The sequence below is a fragment of the Strix uralensis genome, chromosome 30, assembly GCF_047716275.1.
Source record: "Strix uralensis isolate ZFMK-TIS-50842 chromosome 30, bStrUra1, whole genome shotgun sequence".
Taxonomy (NCBI): domain Eukaryota; kingdom Metazoa; phylum Chordata; class Aves; order Strigiformes; family Strigidae; genus Strix; species Strix uralensis.
Window position 1 is genome coordinate 762,393 of NC_134001.1, and position 17,351 is coordinate 779,743.

Consider the following 17,351-nt stretch of genomic DNA (forward strand, 5'->3'; position numbering starts at 1 on the left):
ACTGTTACCTTGTTCGTGGGAGGTTGAATTACAAGCGGCATTACAATAAACAAGAAGTTATGAGTAGATGAGGAGAAACCAATGTAATCCAGCTGTCCTTTAACTTAATATGTTCCTTGGTTCCTAGCTGGGTGTTTGAGTGCAACCAGGTGTTACAGAGGCTCTGCCTTGGGCAGCGCAGCGAGCGCTGTGACTGCTGACAGCCCAATACTTGGCCAAGCGAAGGAGGTAGAGGAGCACTTCTTTCTGTGCTGATGGGTCCATGCACCTTTAGAGAGCTCAGGGCTCTCCCTTTTCCAGTGGGAAGCAACTCTCTGTATTTCAGTATGGATGTGTCTGTGCTGCCAGATGAGCAGCAAAGTGAGCAATATTGCTGATGGTCTGTGGATTTCTGCCTTGTGGCTGAATATTGATAGGATGTAAACACGGAGCTTTTTTCTCTAGCTTGGGCACCTGATCATTTATCCTCTGGGGTTACTGGTGCTTAGTAAGGACGGAATGCAAATAGTCTCGCCACCTGCGGGGATGCTGGTAGCTCTGCTCCTTTGGACAATTTACTCTCTGTCAGGATACTTGAAAGAAATGAGTGATTTTGAGGTTGTTCCCCTCTTCCAGTCTGTGCAAATAACCTCAAAGGAAGCAAAAGTGGCTTTGGAACAGCAGAGCTCCAAAGCTGTTGGACTTGTAAAGATTTGAATTCAGACAGGTTTCTGCTGGGCTTTATTCTTAAAGAGATCCCTGTTGAGCAGTCCAGAAATCCACTTCAGTGCCTGGAATTCTAAAGCTGTTCAGTCCAATGAGAGTTACGGGGATTGGATTTTGTGTAAGCATACCTTTTTCCTGGTGTCTTTAGTTCTGAAATGAATGCAAGAATGTGAGAAAACTGAGCATAGGCTAGGAATTGGAACTAGAAAGGATCGCAGTGCATTTTTTATTTGTAGTGGAAAGAATTAAGCCTCTCCCTAGTGGTATGCTGGGTTATAATCCAGTGGTGTGGCTGTTGTGGGCTGGAATCTGTCCGTTACCGTGGTTTTTATCCGAGTTAGTTAACTGGAATTCTCCAGTGTGGAAGGCAGGTGGCAGCAGAATTCTTCACGACTTCACCCCAAAAGCACAGGCGTATGTTCTATCTAGCTCTAGCAGTCTCTAAGGGCTTCAGAAAAACCATCATGTATGTGTCCCTGTAGTTTTGCCACTAAATTCATAAGCTGAAGTATTGTTCTTATAGCAACAGTTTTCGAAGTTGGCACCTACTTCAGCAGAGAGAGGTTTGGGTGGGTGTTTTATGTGTGTAAAGCTTAAACCTGGAAGTTTTGGTTACACACGAATTTAACTATTTCAGGAATCGCTCTATGGAATCCCAGCTTTATATGACATATGCTCTTGACAAAACATTAAAAACCCAACCCAAATCTCACCTGGTTTTTAATCCATGTTTCTTCTCTTAAGCATACTGGTTTTGGTAGACGAGTTGCACTTCTTTGCAGTTCTGTGCCTAAAAAACCCAAACAACCAAAACTGAGAGTGGGAATGGAGTGTGTGTGCATTAACCTCTGTCTGTAGGGATTTGTTTTACTTTTTGTTTTTAAAAGAGTTCAGCAGAAGGAAGTTTTCCTTCTCTTCCTAAAACCTAGGCTTTATTTCAACTGTGATACAGCCTGTTCACTTAATTTCTTAAGTGAACAAGTGTTCTACATTTCCCTCTGTTTCTGAGAGGTGACCTAGGAAGCCCTAAGATACGGAATCCTGAATTAGCAAAACACCAATAAGAAAAAATTTCCAGACTCTCTAGATTCACCAGGTTAAGAATAATGTGTAAACTACACCTGGAGTTCCCCAAACCATCCTGAGGATAGACTGGGGGAGTGCTGTGCTCAGAGACCTCTAGGGAAGTGCAACAGGTCTGTCTTGGAAGTGCCAGTAGAGGATTAAAAAGTACTGAAGACTTTATTCTTTGTTTTCTGGGTAGGTTTTAGCTATGGACACATCTGTTCTTGTCCAGGACCAGTCGTTTGGCCAGAAATCAGCAACAACATCCTCACTACTTAGTCACACTAAAATGCCCATCTCAAGGAAAAGAGTTACTGCCCCATGGGACAGGAGCTTAGAAGATGTGATCGAAGATGACAATGACGGGGAGGAACAGCATATGTCAAGAGAAGAAGCAGTGCAGAAATACCTAGAAAATACAGTTCTTATTGGGAAAAAAGAGTACATGGTATGTGCCAGGGCTGTGTTAAGAATTAGCGTAGCACGGAGTCTTGAAGCAAGGTCTTATTCTGGTTTTCCCCATCTCCCACCTTTTTTCTTTTTTCCTGATCACCCTTATTCTATCTAAATCCAGCATTAAGAACTAAAAGTGGGATTACTCATGGTGTGGTGCCTGTTGTGGGCAAACTCTATAATGTGTCTAAATACAGACTAAGCAGTAAGAATTGCAGATTGGGCTTTCTCTCCCTTTGGAGCCCATGGTCAATGCACAGCAAGTATTACCTGCTTTTAGCAATACAGACTGTTCCTCTGTATTCTCTGCACAAGGAAACGCTGAAAACTGTTCCTTAAGCAAATGTAGTCGCTTCTAGGGAAGACGAGGAGGGAACGGAGGACTAGAAACTGGTTTGTGGAGGTTTCATTAATATTGCCCCCAAAATGAGCCTCTGGAAAACAAGAGCCAAATCCTGTGGAGCTTAAGCCTGTTTAAGACAACTTCAGCAATTCTGGTCATCAAATGGATGTTCTTTACAAATGCCTGCTCTGTGCAAACTTATAAACTGCTGCGTTAGGACCAAAGAGATCTTCTGAGCTCCTCACAAATCTTCTGTTTATGAATCAGCTAATGAAAGAAGTGGAAGGGCTTTTGTCAGGTGGACGAGTAAAGTGGTGTTGTAGTGTTTGAGGAATGAGGAAAATCTCACTTCTGGGAAACCATTTCTTTATGAAAAACTTAATCCTAATGGTAATTCCAGATGCTGCTGAGTCTCACAGAAGAGTTGAAGAACCAACTTCTTGCTGAAAAGAAGAAGAAGTTACTGCTGGAGCTACAAATTCGTGCAGAGGTGACGCAGGAATTTGCCCAATATTTTGCTGAGCAGGAAATATATTTCAAGTAAGTTAGCTTTGAGTGGTTTTTAATGTTACTGATTAAAAAAAAAAGAAATTCAATTCACTTATTTCTTAACTCTGTCCCTTGGCTATAAGAGACCACACTCTTCTGCCAGACTTCCTGCCTCTGGTAATAGATCAGTTTGTGTTTGGACTATGAGTTCAGGAAAAATACTGTGTAGGAAAGGCTTTGATCTGGGGGGGATGGAGGGGGGGGTGTAATCTGTCAGCAGTGTTCCTGCAGAGCTCTCCCTGACAGAGGAGCTTTGATAGGATGTCTGTAGAAAGAGTGACACTTGCAAATCCTTTGGTTCCTGCAGCCTTAGTGGTACTTCGGATGGGTGTTCTGGCTCCAGAAGCTTAGAAACAATGCTTGTAGTTAAGTGTCAGCCATAACCTGTGTGTGTATGTCTCCCCCTCATTCTTCAGGAGTGTGTGTGCAGGAAATACACTTCTGCTTTGGTGTAGCAACACCATTTGTGTATTGTTCTATTGTGCCAGAATAAAGAAAAACCCATCTTTGTTTATAGCAGCTGTACTAATAACTTCTTAGCAGCTCCTGCTAGCTAGCTTGTATCTGACTTGTTTCCCTACTCTAGTGAGTGCCTTTCTTACGAACGAGAACGGCTTGAAGAAGATGCTGACACGCGCCTGGAGATCTTCAGGGAACTTGTAGATGGTTATCTTGGAGACGTGGAGGAAGAAAATAAACTAAAGGATCAGCCTTGCAGCGAACAAGCTGGACCTCTGGTACGTTTATCCCCCTGCTGCCATCCCTTCCACTAACCACCTGTTGTGGTGATGGGACGTCTCCAGAAGGAGCAGAGCGGTCCCAAGGAATGGCATGCTGTGTGACTGTGTCCTCAGCAAGGTACATTGGCGTGTTCAATAGGAGTAGCTGCTGTGCCTCGGAGATGCATTTAGGAATCTTTGGGGTTTTCTGCGTTTCTGCAACACAAAGTTACTGTGTACAGAGAAGCCGGGGGAAAAGCTGCAGTTATGCTATAAACTGTTGCATTAAGTGCCTGTTTAAGGCATTTGAAGCTGAATTCTTAGGCCCCATATATGCGCTGTACTGGAGTGGTGCCAGAGACTTTTTCCCTCTTAAGGCTGTTGTGGCTACAGCTGGAGCAATGACAACTGTATATACACTTAAGCATAACTGAGCTCTTAGGTTGAGGCTGGTTCTTGTGAGTTTGAAACAACCCTTTGTTTTTAAACAAGGAGGAAAGATATAAAGTCAATGTTTTAAATACAACTTAATTTGATAAGTTCCCGCAAAGTTATTTGACCTCCCAACCTTCTACTGATATTTGAAACTTTCGGATGTATTCCTTCTAAAGCTGTTTGCTTGCTGTGTTCATTCGGTGTTCTCATCGGGTAAAAATGCTAGCTTTTATATTAAATTTGGAGGGGATGCTTTAGTGGTGATATAAAAGGGAATGTGATGGTGGGCCATTAAATGCTTTAAAACTAAAGTAGCTGTTACTGGATGCTGGAGACTTCTGTGTGAAGGTAGACAGAAAGTGGCCATCAAATTGCCTGTGAACCCACAAGATGGCTTTGAAGTCAGAATTAACTGTACTTAGGTGTTTGAGGACATAATGGTCTTCCAAATTTTCAGTAGAAATAATGGGTATTGTGTCATTATTTGCTATTTCTAAATGGATATAAATTATCTTCCAGAATGAAGAGTATGGCATAGGGCCAGGCACCTACATTGATCGTGAGGGCGTTACTGATTCTCTGCAGGATGATGTCGTTGATATCGAAAAGCAGGCAGAAGAAACACACAGACACGTGGTGTCTCTAGAGGACCCCCAGGAAGCTACAGGTTGGCTTGAAAAGCAGCTGAGCAAAACTACCACTGCACTAACTCAGACCAAAGAAAAGCTGACAAAGAAAACCGATGAACTAATCAAAACTGAAGAGCAGCTGACACAGAAACCCAAAGGTGAGCTGGGGGTGTGTGATGAGAAAGCAAAAAGAAATGACACTGTAAAATAGAAATAATCCATCTGAGCAGGATTTTGGAACCAAATCGTGTGCATAGAGGTGATAATCAATTGTTTGGTGTATGTTCAGGCTGAACAATCCCACAGGCCTTGATTATTTCATTTTTAAGACAAAACTTAAAACTGTCACTTGAAGACTTCTGAACTGTGGGGCAACACGTCAACATTATTTATTCGTGATTTCATGGTTATGTTGTGATCCAGCCCTTCACATTGTGCTGACGCAGTGGTTTCAGGTATTCTGTGGACCATTCATAGACAAAAGCAGCAATACCTCATAGTGCGATTTCAGCAGAAGTCTCTTGATGTGATCTATATTTTATACGGGTTGCAGGGCCCAATTGTATCCAAAAAACCTGAACTTTTGAAATGTGTCCTGCAAGTAGAAGCCAACACAAAAAGAAATGAGTCTATTCAAAAGCTCCTAAAGTACCAGAAGATCTGGAAAAATGGATTCCTGAGTAAACTGTGTAATGGCTGCTTGTTTGCTGCAGGCTTCTCTTCCTGTCACAGACTTGGAAATGCAGATGATTAAATCGGACGAGTCTGCTGAGCAGCTTAAAGAACCAGCTGAGGGGACTTTCTCAAAAAAACCCTTGTGCAGAATTACTTGCTTTAATACAAAACTTCAGTAGCTTAAAATGCTGTTGTAGTACGTTTCTAGCTTTTTTTTATATCAAGCTTAGCTTAACTGATCTTGCTTCTAAATGCATCGTATAGTTCAAGAATTGAACATTGACTGAACTACTTTCTTTTCTAAGAAAAGGAATACGCAGAATAAAAGGATTCAAGAACTAATGGACATCGTGGAGCAAAAAGATGATGTTACCATGAGACTGCAAGATTTGATATCCCGTTTAGAAGAAACCATAAAAGACTCTGTAAGTCTAAGACATCTCAATTTTCTGTTTACAAAAAAATCTAAATCTGTGCTTATAACGGACTTGACTGTTTTGGACAATTGACATTTTCTGTAAGTAATTGCTGCTTTCTTGAAATGGCAGCAGGTGAAGTTGGCATTGAAACTGAAGTTACAGCAGAAGGTGTGTGGGGGTGTGTGTGGAAAACAGGACTTTTGGAAGCAGTGATCTGGAGTTATTATTGGAGGACTGTCCATGAGACTATGAAGAGCCACTCTAAAGAAAAAAAACCCAAAACACTCAAACTGGGAGGACTCTAGCAGCGGGAAGAGAGGGATTATGTCACTGTCTGGTTTATTTTTGCCTGAATGGAAGAGGAGGGAAAGGAGGTTTTGCTGCAGCAAAAGGTCAAATCTAATTGAAGTTAGAAGTTATGTGAGAAGGACAGTGGTTGTGTAAATTGGCAACAAAAATCAGTGTGTTCCACCTACTACCACCACGCACACGAACTTTTTAAGGCAGAGCAATAATATGAATATTATAATTAATGGAAATTCATGTTATCCACGTGGTGGTCTTCTTTTCTTTTGTGGCAAGATCCGAAGCAGGAAATTCCAATGTTTTCTTCTTCAGGGCAATTCAAGCCAAGGGCATATAGTGGCTGCAGAAAAAGAGGGGGAATGGGAGAGGAAAGAGACGCTTGATTTCAGCAAGCACACTGCATCATCTAGTCCAAGATGGACTGAACTATTAAGGAACTTAAGATAATGTTGCAGTGAAAGCAGTCGGTGTCATGCCAATGCCGCGTTCTGCCCTGTCCTCTGCGCCCCTAATACTAACTCAAATCATTAAGGAACTTAGTCAACAGTTCAAGCAAGATCAGAAAGGACCTAGTAAAAAAAAAACCCAAAACTTAATCTCAGGGTTTTTTTTCCTAAAGCCTTATGCTTTTAAAAGCCATTCTTCAGTACCGAACCTAAGTATTTGCTCAGCCTCTCTCTCCTTTTAACCAAACTTTACACCGATGACCCTTTGTTTCACCTCCACTGAACACAAAATATTAAAGGCAACAGCTTGAATGTGCATATTAGACCACTGTTCCGAGTTCTGTAAAACAACTCAACACATCACACAGATCACAGCAGCAGTCTTGCATATTGCATATTGAACACTTCAGATCCAAATGCACTATGGACTAAGTACAAGTTCTGCCACACACACGCTGCATAAACAAAACCCAACTCTACTGTTGGAAGTTCACTGTCATTCGCCACTGGACCAGAAAAGGGCACTGAACTCAGTCCTGTTTTGAAGTGACTGACTCTGCTGAAGTCAGTCAAGTCATTTCACGGATAACCACAGTCCAACATTTCTTTGTTTTCTCCACGTTCTCCTACACAGGCCCAGATTTACAAATTTATACACCCTGTCTGTAAGCAGCAGCAACTGAAAAATAACTGAATCCTCAGGACAAACCCCGCGAGACTCAGATTAGAAGTTTCCAGCAGTAAAGTCAGCACTGAGCAGGTATTTAATGCTATTTCCAAACTGTCTTACAAGCTTTAAAGAACCAATCTCCCAACACTCAGAGAAGATGATAATCTCTATTTTTAAAAAATTAAGAGGCCTCAGAAGTGACATTCACACATAAATTCATCGACAATAGCATATTTGAAAAAAATTGTAGCATAAAATTGTAGTTAAAAGGAAGACTTTTTGCAAATCGGAGGAGACATCAGTCTCTCCTTTTTACATAAAACCAACTACCCAAAGAAGTATTCCAGGTCACTGGTGTAGTAACTACTCCATTTCTCAACATCAATTTAAACCCGAGCTGGAGATGCAAGTAATTCAGAAATGACTGAATGACTGAAATACGCCTCAGTCATTTTAGGAGTAAAAACCATAACCTTCCTTTGTGCTGCACAATGCACAGGAACATCAGCCTGGGTGATCCAGCAGCAGCAGCATAGCTATGGTGGTCTTGGAAAAACAAAACAACACAAAAATACCAAAAAACCAACCAAATCTGGACAGAATTTTTTCACAAGCCTTCTCAGAGGCGTGTGTATGTGGGGAAATAACCTTGAGACCAACTTCTCTAACGAACAGCCCAAACAGTGCCGCTGAGACAATGCCTTTGAGGGGTAAAACCTGCACCAAACACAATCCCAGGAGGTTTACTCACCTCTACTGTCCCACTGTGCTGCACTCAGGGACAGCAAAGTTATATATGCTTGCTTGGGGCTGTGATAAAAACCGTTATGTGTAAGTCATCTGATAAATATTTAAGACTTCTAAATTCATACGATTAAGGAACATCTTACACTACATTCTGAGCCTTTCTAAAAATCACTAAAAAACCCCAAACACACCAATCACCAGTTGTCATCTGTATTTGCTAAACAAAGCCAGCAATTTCTGTATTTCCTTAAACATCTGACATTTTGTACCAGGCTGCTGCTTGTTCCAACAGCAATATAGTTAATTTTGATAAAGCAAACCGAGGCAGTGTTGAAGTGAAGAAAAACCCTACAATAAAACAGTAAAATAAAAGCATTTTGCTTGAACTTCAAGTTTACCGTCCAAAATCTAAGACAGCAGTCTACGGATAAATTTCTTCCAAGATGCTGCGTACAGACTCTTGAACTAGTTTATAGAAGTTTTATCCTTGACTTGTAAATTGCTGCTGTATGCAGTATTTAAGAAGCTTAAAGGAGCGAATTCATAGCAGTAAGATAGAATGCCTGCTCCACCTGCTTCAGTACTGTTCACTATACACATTCCATGCGGTGAACTGGAATTAAACTGGAACTTAGATGCTACAGTTAGTTATCAAAATGTTTTTCCTTGATTCGGAGATTTATCCGCCTATTTTCTTTTAAATACTTTCTGTTAAATGCTTTTAAATACTCTCTTCTACCTAAAAATTCATTTCTTAACTTGTGTCTTAGTGAGATGCCGCATGGAATAGCGTGTGTGAGTGGACAAAGAATACCCTGTTGTGGAATACAAGTTTAAAACAGGGCAGATCCCCAAAACCGAGGAAACTTTACCGAAACCTCTTTCCTCCCCATCACCCTTAAGTCACGCTCAGCAGGGACAAAACTGCCCAGGACTCAGCCTTTGCTACAGAGGGTGTTATCTTAACGACTAGAAAGAGGTTCTGACATCTTCTGGTATTTCCTTAAACCAGTGGAATTCCACCAGTAGTAACCCAAACCAAACCAAACCAAACCAAAGAGCCCAAACCCAAACATTCTCAGAAGAATGTTCTGCTTTTCCAAGCTTCAGATGTTTACTCTTACTAAAGGAAGGGAGGTGGAAGGTCTCCAATTCAGCACACATCGATGCCACTTCGAGTTCTCTTCTTCCCGCGCTCTGAAGTCATCTGAATGCGCCAGCTTGATTCCATAAGCTGTAAAGCTGCGTTACTGATGCAAAGGACCTGAATTATAAAGAATGCCTCCTATTTTGGCATCGACTCTGCACTAACACTGCCTCTGGACCAGGGGTGGAATATAGAGTCTGTGCTAATTAGCCCAACCATACAGTCCAAATCGGAGCTGCCTCACATCCAGTCAGCCTCCAGGACCCGCGAGAGTAGGAAGTCTGACACGTTCTTCTAACTGGACACCACATCTAACAGCCGAGCGCCGTTTTGCAAACAACACTAGGGTGCTGTGTAACTTCTAAAGACACAGACTTATTTGTGTGGAGATGAGATTCAAACTAAATGAAGAAGGTATTAGTTTCTTCTGTGGGGCATTCAGGCTTTTCCTAGTCTGGATCCCACCCCCCCAGTCATTCCTCTTCTGGAACGTCAACATGTAGCTCTGCTCCCCTTCTCACAAACGGACATCTAGACATGCACTTTCCATATATTTAAACAAATCTGATTCTTTTCACTCCCTTGATAGGTTCATGGTTTATCTAGTAATATTAAAACATAGCTTATCTTTTAGGGAAATCACAGCTTTCTGTATTTCCTCCAGACACCTTTTTCAAAATATTCAGGTGTCACCAAGTGGTTAATTGTTGTACTGCTGTCTGCTCAGGACTACTGTATGCAGTAATAACCAAGAATTCTGTTATGTGAAAGTAAATACATATCACCAAAAAAAAGCCAGAGGGCTTTGAGATTATTAATCCTAACAGTGCCATTTGAAAATTCTGTCAGAGCAGCCCCTTCTCATTCACTTACCTCAGTCTGCTATCTGCTTTAAAAAGAAAAATACCTATACACATCATCAAAAATTAAGTGGCCAAAAAAATTAAGTTACTTACCAGAAGGAATTATTCCCTGTGGCATCTTTGGACACTCATGCTTATAGTAAATTGCTTCCAAGAAGAAACACAGACTTTTCTCAAAATCACTGCTGCTTATTAAAAAAACCAAAACGAACCAGCAAAACACCCGCAAACCACACAACACCTGCATCCATGCAGCATCATTCAACATGCGAAACCATCCACCAGACACTTCAGTGAGGAGGGATCCTCCGTCACATCCAGCAACTCCTCTTCAGCTGCAGACATTTCTTTCAACGTCCTGTTGGAATATAAACAACTTCTGTAGATTAGAGAGGGAAAAGAAATTCTATTCTAGGCTCCTTACGACTATGTTTCACTATCATGGCAAGGCCAACACCAAAAAGAGGGTGTTTATCAGCACGGAAGGTGTATCTTTCCAAAGTCAGCCATGCATGTTTGCTTTGAAATAGGGTTCTGCACACGCTGTGTGAGGCCAAATCCTCAGAAACAAGAGTCCAAAGAGGCCACCGAAAGAAAAAAGTTTTATAGTTCAAAGATAACAAGACAGCACTACTAGCACTGGGCCATTAGGGAGACAGCTTTTAAAAACCAACCTGGGATTTGGGAATTCCAAGGAAGAATTCACATGAACTGTAATCATATGGTACACTGAAGTGCTAGAAAGCTTTAAAATAGTTAATTTAAATTCACCTTACAATGTTTTCCCTATAGCACTTGCAACTATAATTGAAGAGATAAAAATCTCAACACATCCTTCCTTAATTTTTCAACAACTTATCTGCATTCTGGATTTGACCACAGCTGTGAATAATCATTCTCCGTCTAATGTTTTTTAATTGTTCTGGTGATAGGAAAGAAAATATTTTTAGATAATGCTATCTTTAAGCCACAAAAGGGGCAGGTGTGCATGGTGTGGCAGGTGCATCCGCCCAGTGAAAACAGAGCTTCCTGGCTGTTGAAACGTGGCAGCTTTTGGCTGTCTTTGTTTTCAGGGTCTCGCGGTAGCTGAGACCTTTTGACCAATGGGAGCCGCTATTGACTACAGGTCAGATTCGGCCTGGGTATAAACGGAGTCCCCTGGGGGAGCCATTTTGAGCTCGTCCTCTGGAGCTGCACGCTGCGGTCAGGACTCTCCCCTTGGGTCAGGACGCTGCCCAAGGAAACTCCTCGAGGTGCCTTGGGTTGGGACGCTGCCCTGAGCAGGTCCTCGAGGTTGAGAGTCCTCATTTTCCAGGTGAGTGATAGCGCGTTCTGGGTTGTCGTTAAGCCCTAGGTAGTGAGGTTTTGTTTACGTTTTGGGTTCTCGTTAAACCCACAAAGTGAAGTTTGCGTTTGGGGTTCCCGTTAAACCCCTGGGGTGTGAGGTTTTGTTTACGTTTTGGGTTCTCGTTAAACCCACAAAGTGAAGTTTGCGTTTGGGGTTTCCGTTAAACCCCTGGGGTGTGGGGTTTTGTAAAGTCTTTGGGGTTATTGTTAAACCCTAGAAAGTTATTCTGTCCTCCTCTTGCGGACATCCGGATCTGTAATACACGGAGGGCTGATTGGTGGTTAAATTAAAAAAAATTAATTTATTTATTTTTTTTAATTGGTAGTGGGTTGCTTATTTAGAAGCCTCCGCAACAATTGGCGTAGTCGGCAGGATGTCCTTAGAGGAGTTGTTACAGAAATATAGTCGTGCCCCCTCCCCTCTTGAGATACAGTGGGCAAGAGAGAGATGGTTCGACCCGGTAGAAGTTGTGAGGAAGTTAGAACAGAGCCGGGGAAGTTGGTGGACAAGCGGAAATGAAGGAAAAATGTGCGCCATATTAGGTGCCTGTTTGATTCAGGCCCAGGATTATTTTGCAACAGTGGAGAGAGATTTTTTGGAGGAGCAGTTGGAAATTGATCGTTTGAAGTCGGAATTATTACGAGAAAGAGAGAAAAGGTTGTTATTAGAAAAAAAAATTGAGATCATGCTGGCACGAGCAAAAAGACCCCCTAGTGTTGCTCAGATTCGAAAGTTAATCACCAGTGCAGATCTTGAGGAGTGGGATGGAGACATCTGGGGAGAGTCTGATGAAAGTGGTTCGGAAGAAATGAAGGAGTTGGAGGAAAGACATGTGCGACCTCTCATTAAAACAGAAAGGCATACAGGTCCACAAGGTGGGAACCCCCGAACCACCGTTCGCACAACCCCCTGGACAGGACCGGAGCTTGGCGAGCTTCAGGTTAAATATTCACGCAAGCCAGGCGAAACTGAAACTGAATATTTGTGGAGAGTTTCTCTGACGGGGGGGGGGGGATCGAATTTTGTTGAGTGACGATGAGGCAGGAGGTTTCTGGGGTCCCGGCGTGTTTTTAAGTGATGGACCAGCGGGTAACCAGTCGATAACATCTCGAGTGGCTTACTGGGCTGGGGGTGTGGACCCGAAGGAGAGAGGGGAGCCTGTTACTATTAAAGTAAAGGGACTGTCAGAGCTGGCTGAGGGAGTACAAAAAGCAGCCTGTATTCAGGCGATGGATGAGAGGGGGCGGTGTGGAATTCCGCTTGCGGCGCCGGTGGATCCCAGCCACCTTAAACCTCTCATTAGAGGGCTCCCGGATGCCTTAAAGATACATGTCCAGTCCCTTAGAGAGAGGATACAAAGGGCTATTGAATGTAATCAGAGAAATTCCTCCAATGCCCATGTACATGTGTTAACATGGGCGGAAGTATTACATGATCTGGTTGCTTATGGACGGGAGATGGGCTGGACTGATTTGAGTGGGGGTGGGGGTGAAAATCGGAGAGTTCGACAAGTTAGTCAGACGGTTTCCCCTGCTGAACAGCCTGCCCGTAGAGAGTTTGAATCGCCCCGAGATAAGCCAGGTCGATTTTATGAGTTAGGAAGGAATGATCTTTGGCGGAAGGCATTGGCATTGGGGATACCCCGGGTTATGTTGCACGGGCAATCTACTGATAATATCTTAAAGTTGGTGGAATTGCTGGAGGGGAAAACTCAAGAACAAAGGGAAACACAGGTAACTGTACTCCCTCAGGAAGGAAAAATTAACCCTTTTGCGGCATCGAGGGGGGAGCTGAGAGAGTCAAAAAACTAGTAGCTGCGGTTTGGGGATCGGGCCGCCCACTCCGCATGGTGAATTCCTGCCAATGGTCCGCTGATAAGGAACCTTATATACATATCCCTGTGGGTCCTAAACGGATAAGTTTGGAGTTTTTAATTGACACAGGGGCTCAAATTAGTGTTTTAAATAGACAACAAGCTACTGAGTTAGGACTTAAACCATCGAGGAAATTTATAAATATAGTAGGTGTGACGGGGGCAATAGAAAAATGTCCCCTAGTGAGAACACAATTTTGGTTGCCAGGGGAAAAAAGGATGACAGCGTTGGAGGTGGCTTTAAGTCCTTATAAAGGAAATATACTGGGGTTTGATGTTTTGGCAGGTAAACAGTGGTGTTTGCCGGATGGTAGAGTGTGGAGTTTTGGAGGTAGGGGTACAGAAACTGTTTATGTAAAAACTTTGCAGGTTGCCCCTTCATTACCACAGTCTAAGGTGACCTGTGTTTCACAATATCCATTGCCAACTGCCGCTAAACAAGGTATTTTAGAAGTGATTAATGATCTTGAAAAAAGAGGAATTATAAGTCGAACACATTCTCCTTATAATTCTCCAGTTTGGCCCGTCCGTAAGTCAGATGGGCACTGGCGATTAACAATTGATTATAGGAGATTGAACAGTAATACTCCACCTTTAACAGCTGCTGTCCCAAATATATCATCAGTAGTAGCAGCGATACAGGCAGCTGCTCATTTATGGATGGCTGCTTTAGATGTCAAAGATATGTTTTTTATGATTCCTCTGAGAGATGAAGATAAGCCTCAGTTTGCTTTTACCTGGGAGGGGATTCAATATACTTTCAATCGACTCCCACAAGGGTATAAACATTCTCCCACTATTGCTCATAATGCTTTGGCCAAGCTTCTCGACATTGTGGAGGTGCCATTAGGTGTCCATATATATCAGTATATAGATGATATATTGGTGGGTGGAAATACTAAAGAACAGGTAGGACAAGTGGCTGAGATTATTTGGGACCTGTTGACTAAAAATGGGTTAGATATTCCACCCTCTAAGTGCCAAGGTCCCGGACAAGAAATTAAATTTTTAGGAGCTTGGTGGGTTGCTGGAGCAATTGCAGTACCTGATGATACTTTATCAGTTATTGAGAAGGGACAGATACCAGGTAATAAGGTAGAACTGCAGCAATTGCTGGGTACGTTGGGTTATTGGAGGAAGCATATACCAGGGTTTTCGGTAATTGCCCGCCCCTTATATGATTTGCTTCGGAAAAATAGAGAATGGGATTGGATGTTACAGCATACAGAGGCCCTGAATGTTTTAAAGGATGAACTTAAAACTTATCAGAAGTTGGGGCCCTTACATCCACAGGACCCATTGAGAGTGGAGTGGGGATTTGCAGAACATGCCTCTTATTGTGGCGTGTTTCAGAAGGGACCACAAGGACCAGTTAGACCTTTGTTATTTTCTTCCACTTCATTTAAGGAGGCTGAACAGCGGTATACAGAGTGGGAAAAGGGACTTCTCTCACTTGTTAGGGCAGTTAAGGAGGCGGAGAGGCTACGTACTATGCAGGATATCGTAGTGCAAGGCCCTTTTCTTCTTCTAAATTCAGTTCTTAAGGGGTCATCTCCCCCTGAAGGGATAGCTCAGAAGGCTACGGTGCGTAAGTGGTATGCTTATTTGGAGGGAGTTAGTCAGTTATTGCAGTTAAGAGAAGGCCCAGTTAAAATCTCTAAGCTTCAGCAACCCATAAATTTAGACTTGGCTTTGTTAAGTCAACCCTACAAACCTTCTCCAATTAAGGAGGCACCTGAATTGACTATAGATTCAGATACACGGGGAGTTTGGTTCACTGATGCATCTGCCTGTCGGGTGGAATCGAAGTGGCAATATAAAGCAGTGGCTTTAGAAATTGGTACTGGTAGGACAGTTATAGAGGAGGGAGAAGGTAGTGCGCAGGTGGGGGAGTTGCGTGCTCTTTTACTAGCAGTAGAGAATGGTGCCACTGTGGTTTATACGGATTCCTATGCAACGTATAAGGGTGCTACAGAGTGGATATGTCAGTGGGAATCTAATCAGTGGCAGGTGGGTCGTACAGAGGTGTGGAGAGCTGGGGATTGGCAACGATTGTTGGAAATAAGTAGATTACGCCCCCTGAAGGTGGGGTGGGTAAAGGGCCATGCAAGAGATGGAACCCCTGCTGCAAAATGGAATCAACAAGTAGATCATTTGGCCCAAATTAGAGTAGTTAGTAGTGATGAGGGAGATTGGGATCAGTTGGCTGAGTGGCTACATATTAAGCGAGGTCACTCAGGGAAAACAGATCTTTATTATGAGTGTCGGTCCCGAGGATGGCCTGTGTCGATGAAGATGTGCGAAGCAGTTCTTACAGCTTGTCCACAATGTCAAGTGAGGCTTAAGATTAACCATCCAAATCAAGCACCAGCCCAACATATTAAAGAAGGTAAGGCACTTTGGAGCACCTGGCAAGTTGATTATGTTGGTCCTTTAAAGCCATCTCATGGAACAAGGTACATCTTGGTGGGAGTAGAGGTGGTATCGGGACTGACTATGGCTACAGCTGTTAATGTAGCTACTGGAGACCAAACAATCCGAGTTTTAAGGGGATGGTTTGGTATTTTGCCCATTCCTGAATGTATTCAGAGTGATAATGGGTCACATTTTACAGCTGCAGCGGTACAAGACTGGGCACGAGGGGAAGGTATTAAGTGGGTGTTTCATACACCATATTACCCTCAGGCTAATGGCATAGTTGAGCGAGTTAATGGCTTAATTAAGAAACATGCTAATGTCTCACGGCCTAATTGGGACACGAGATTGTCACAAGCGGTTTTTATTGTTAATAACTGCTGGGGACATTATGGGAGTCCAAAAATACGAGCATTTTGTCCCATGGGATTATCAGGTGGTGACAATCATAAGGGTCAGTGTCCCTTGAAAACATATGCAGGCCAGCCTGTCATGGTAAAGTTGCCCTCAGTTGGTATTGTACCTATGACCCTGGTAAAACCTAGGGGTATGTATGCCTGGGAGGCTTTAGATAAAGGTGGGAAAACCCACCGAATTAGTGTCCGATGGATAATCCCTGATTCTTAACTTGACGCCCGGGTTTTGATCCGAGGCCTAGTTTTGTTTTTTTTTTGTTAGGACCTCGGAGGAATGGACGATTTTGACATCTTGCCTGGCTGTGGGAATCCATATGGACAATCAAGATCCAGATGACAACGGGGTGGTGAAGGAGCCTTGTGGAATTGACAGACTTCAGAAGAATATGATTGGACTTGGTGTTGTTATATTGGGCATTAATTGTTTGTTTTGTTAGAATGGTTAATCAGCCTTTTCAATTTTGACTGTATAATTACCTAGGGATGACAATCCATAATGAGCATGGAGACTCACCGGACCACGCTCCCTTTTAACCTTGGAGGCAAGAGGTGACTGCACCACCACTCCAAGGAAACCAGCCGAATCATGACTGTAGTCACGGGGTGGATTGTGGCAGGTGCATCCGCCCAGTGAAAACAGAGCTTCCTGGCTGTTGAAACGTGGCAGCTTTTGGCTGTCTTTGTTTTCAGGGTCTCGCGGTAGCTGAGACCTTTTGACCAATGGGAGCCGCTATTGACTACAGGTCAGATTCGGCCTGGGTATAAACGGAGTCCCCTGGGGGAGCCATTTTGAGCTCGTCCCCTGGAGCTGCACGCTGCCGTCAGGACTCTCCCCTTGGGTCAGGACGCTGCCCAAGGAAACTCCTCGAGGTGCCTTGGGTTGGGACGCTGCCCTGAGCAGGTCCTCGAGGTTGAGAGTCCTCATTTTCCAGGTGAGTGATAGCGCGTTCTGGGTTGTCGTTAAGCCCTAGGTAGTGAAGTTTTGTTTACGTTTTGGGTTCTCGTTAAACCCACAAAGTGAAGTTTGCGTTTGGGGTTTCCGTTAAACCCCTGGGGTGTGAGGTTTTGTTTACGTTTTGGGTTCTCGTTAAACCCACAAAGTGAAGTTTGCGTTTGGGGTTTCCGTTA

General features: G+C 43.2%; 1 protein-coding gene and 1 long non-coding RNA gene across 7 annotated transcripts in view; one reads left to right on the top strand and one right to left on the bottom strand.

Moving 5' to 3' along the window:
• The window catches only part of LOC141936005 (uncharacterized), a 136,662-nt gene that overhangs the window by 57,261 nt on the left and 62,050 nt on the right, over positions 1-17,351 (bottom strand). The window lies entirely within an intron of this gene.
• The window catches only part of LOC141935999 (kinesin-like protein KIF20B), a 195,723-nt gene that overhangs the window by 3,023 nt on the left and 175,349 nt on the right, over positions 1-17,351 (top strand). The window contains exons 3-8 of one of the 6 annotated variants that reach the window (XR_012626679.1): positions 1,970-2,218; positions 2,967-3,106; positions 3,702-3,852; positions 4,789-5,056; positions 5,884-5,998; positions 7,379-7,554. Coding sequence is in view for 3 of the 6 variants with exons in the window: in XM_074852727.1 (XP_074708828.1) it covers positions 1,970-2,218; positions 2,967-3,106; positions 3,702-3,852; positions 4,789-5,056; positions 5,631-5,752 (930 nt within the window). In the remaining 3 variants the exon portion in view is untranslated. Of the gene's footprint in view, positions 1-1,969; positions 2,219-2,966; positions 3,107-3,701; positions 3,853-4,788; positions 5,057-5,630; positions 6,541-7,378; positions 7,555-17,351 lie in introns of those variants that run through there. The other 5 variants (XR_012626681.1, XR_012626680.1, XM_074852727.1 and 2 more) reach the window with 5 other exon arrangements.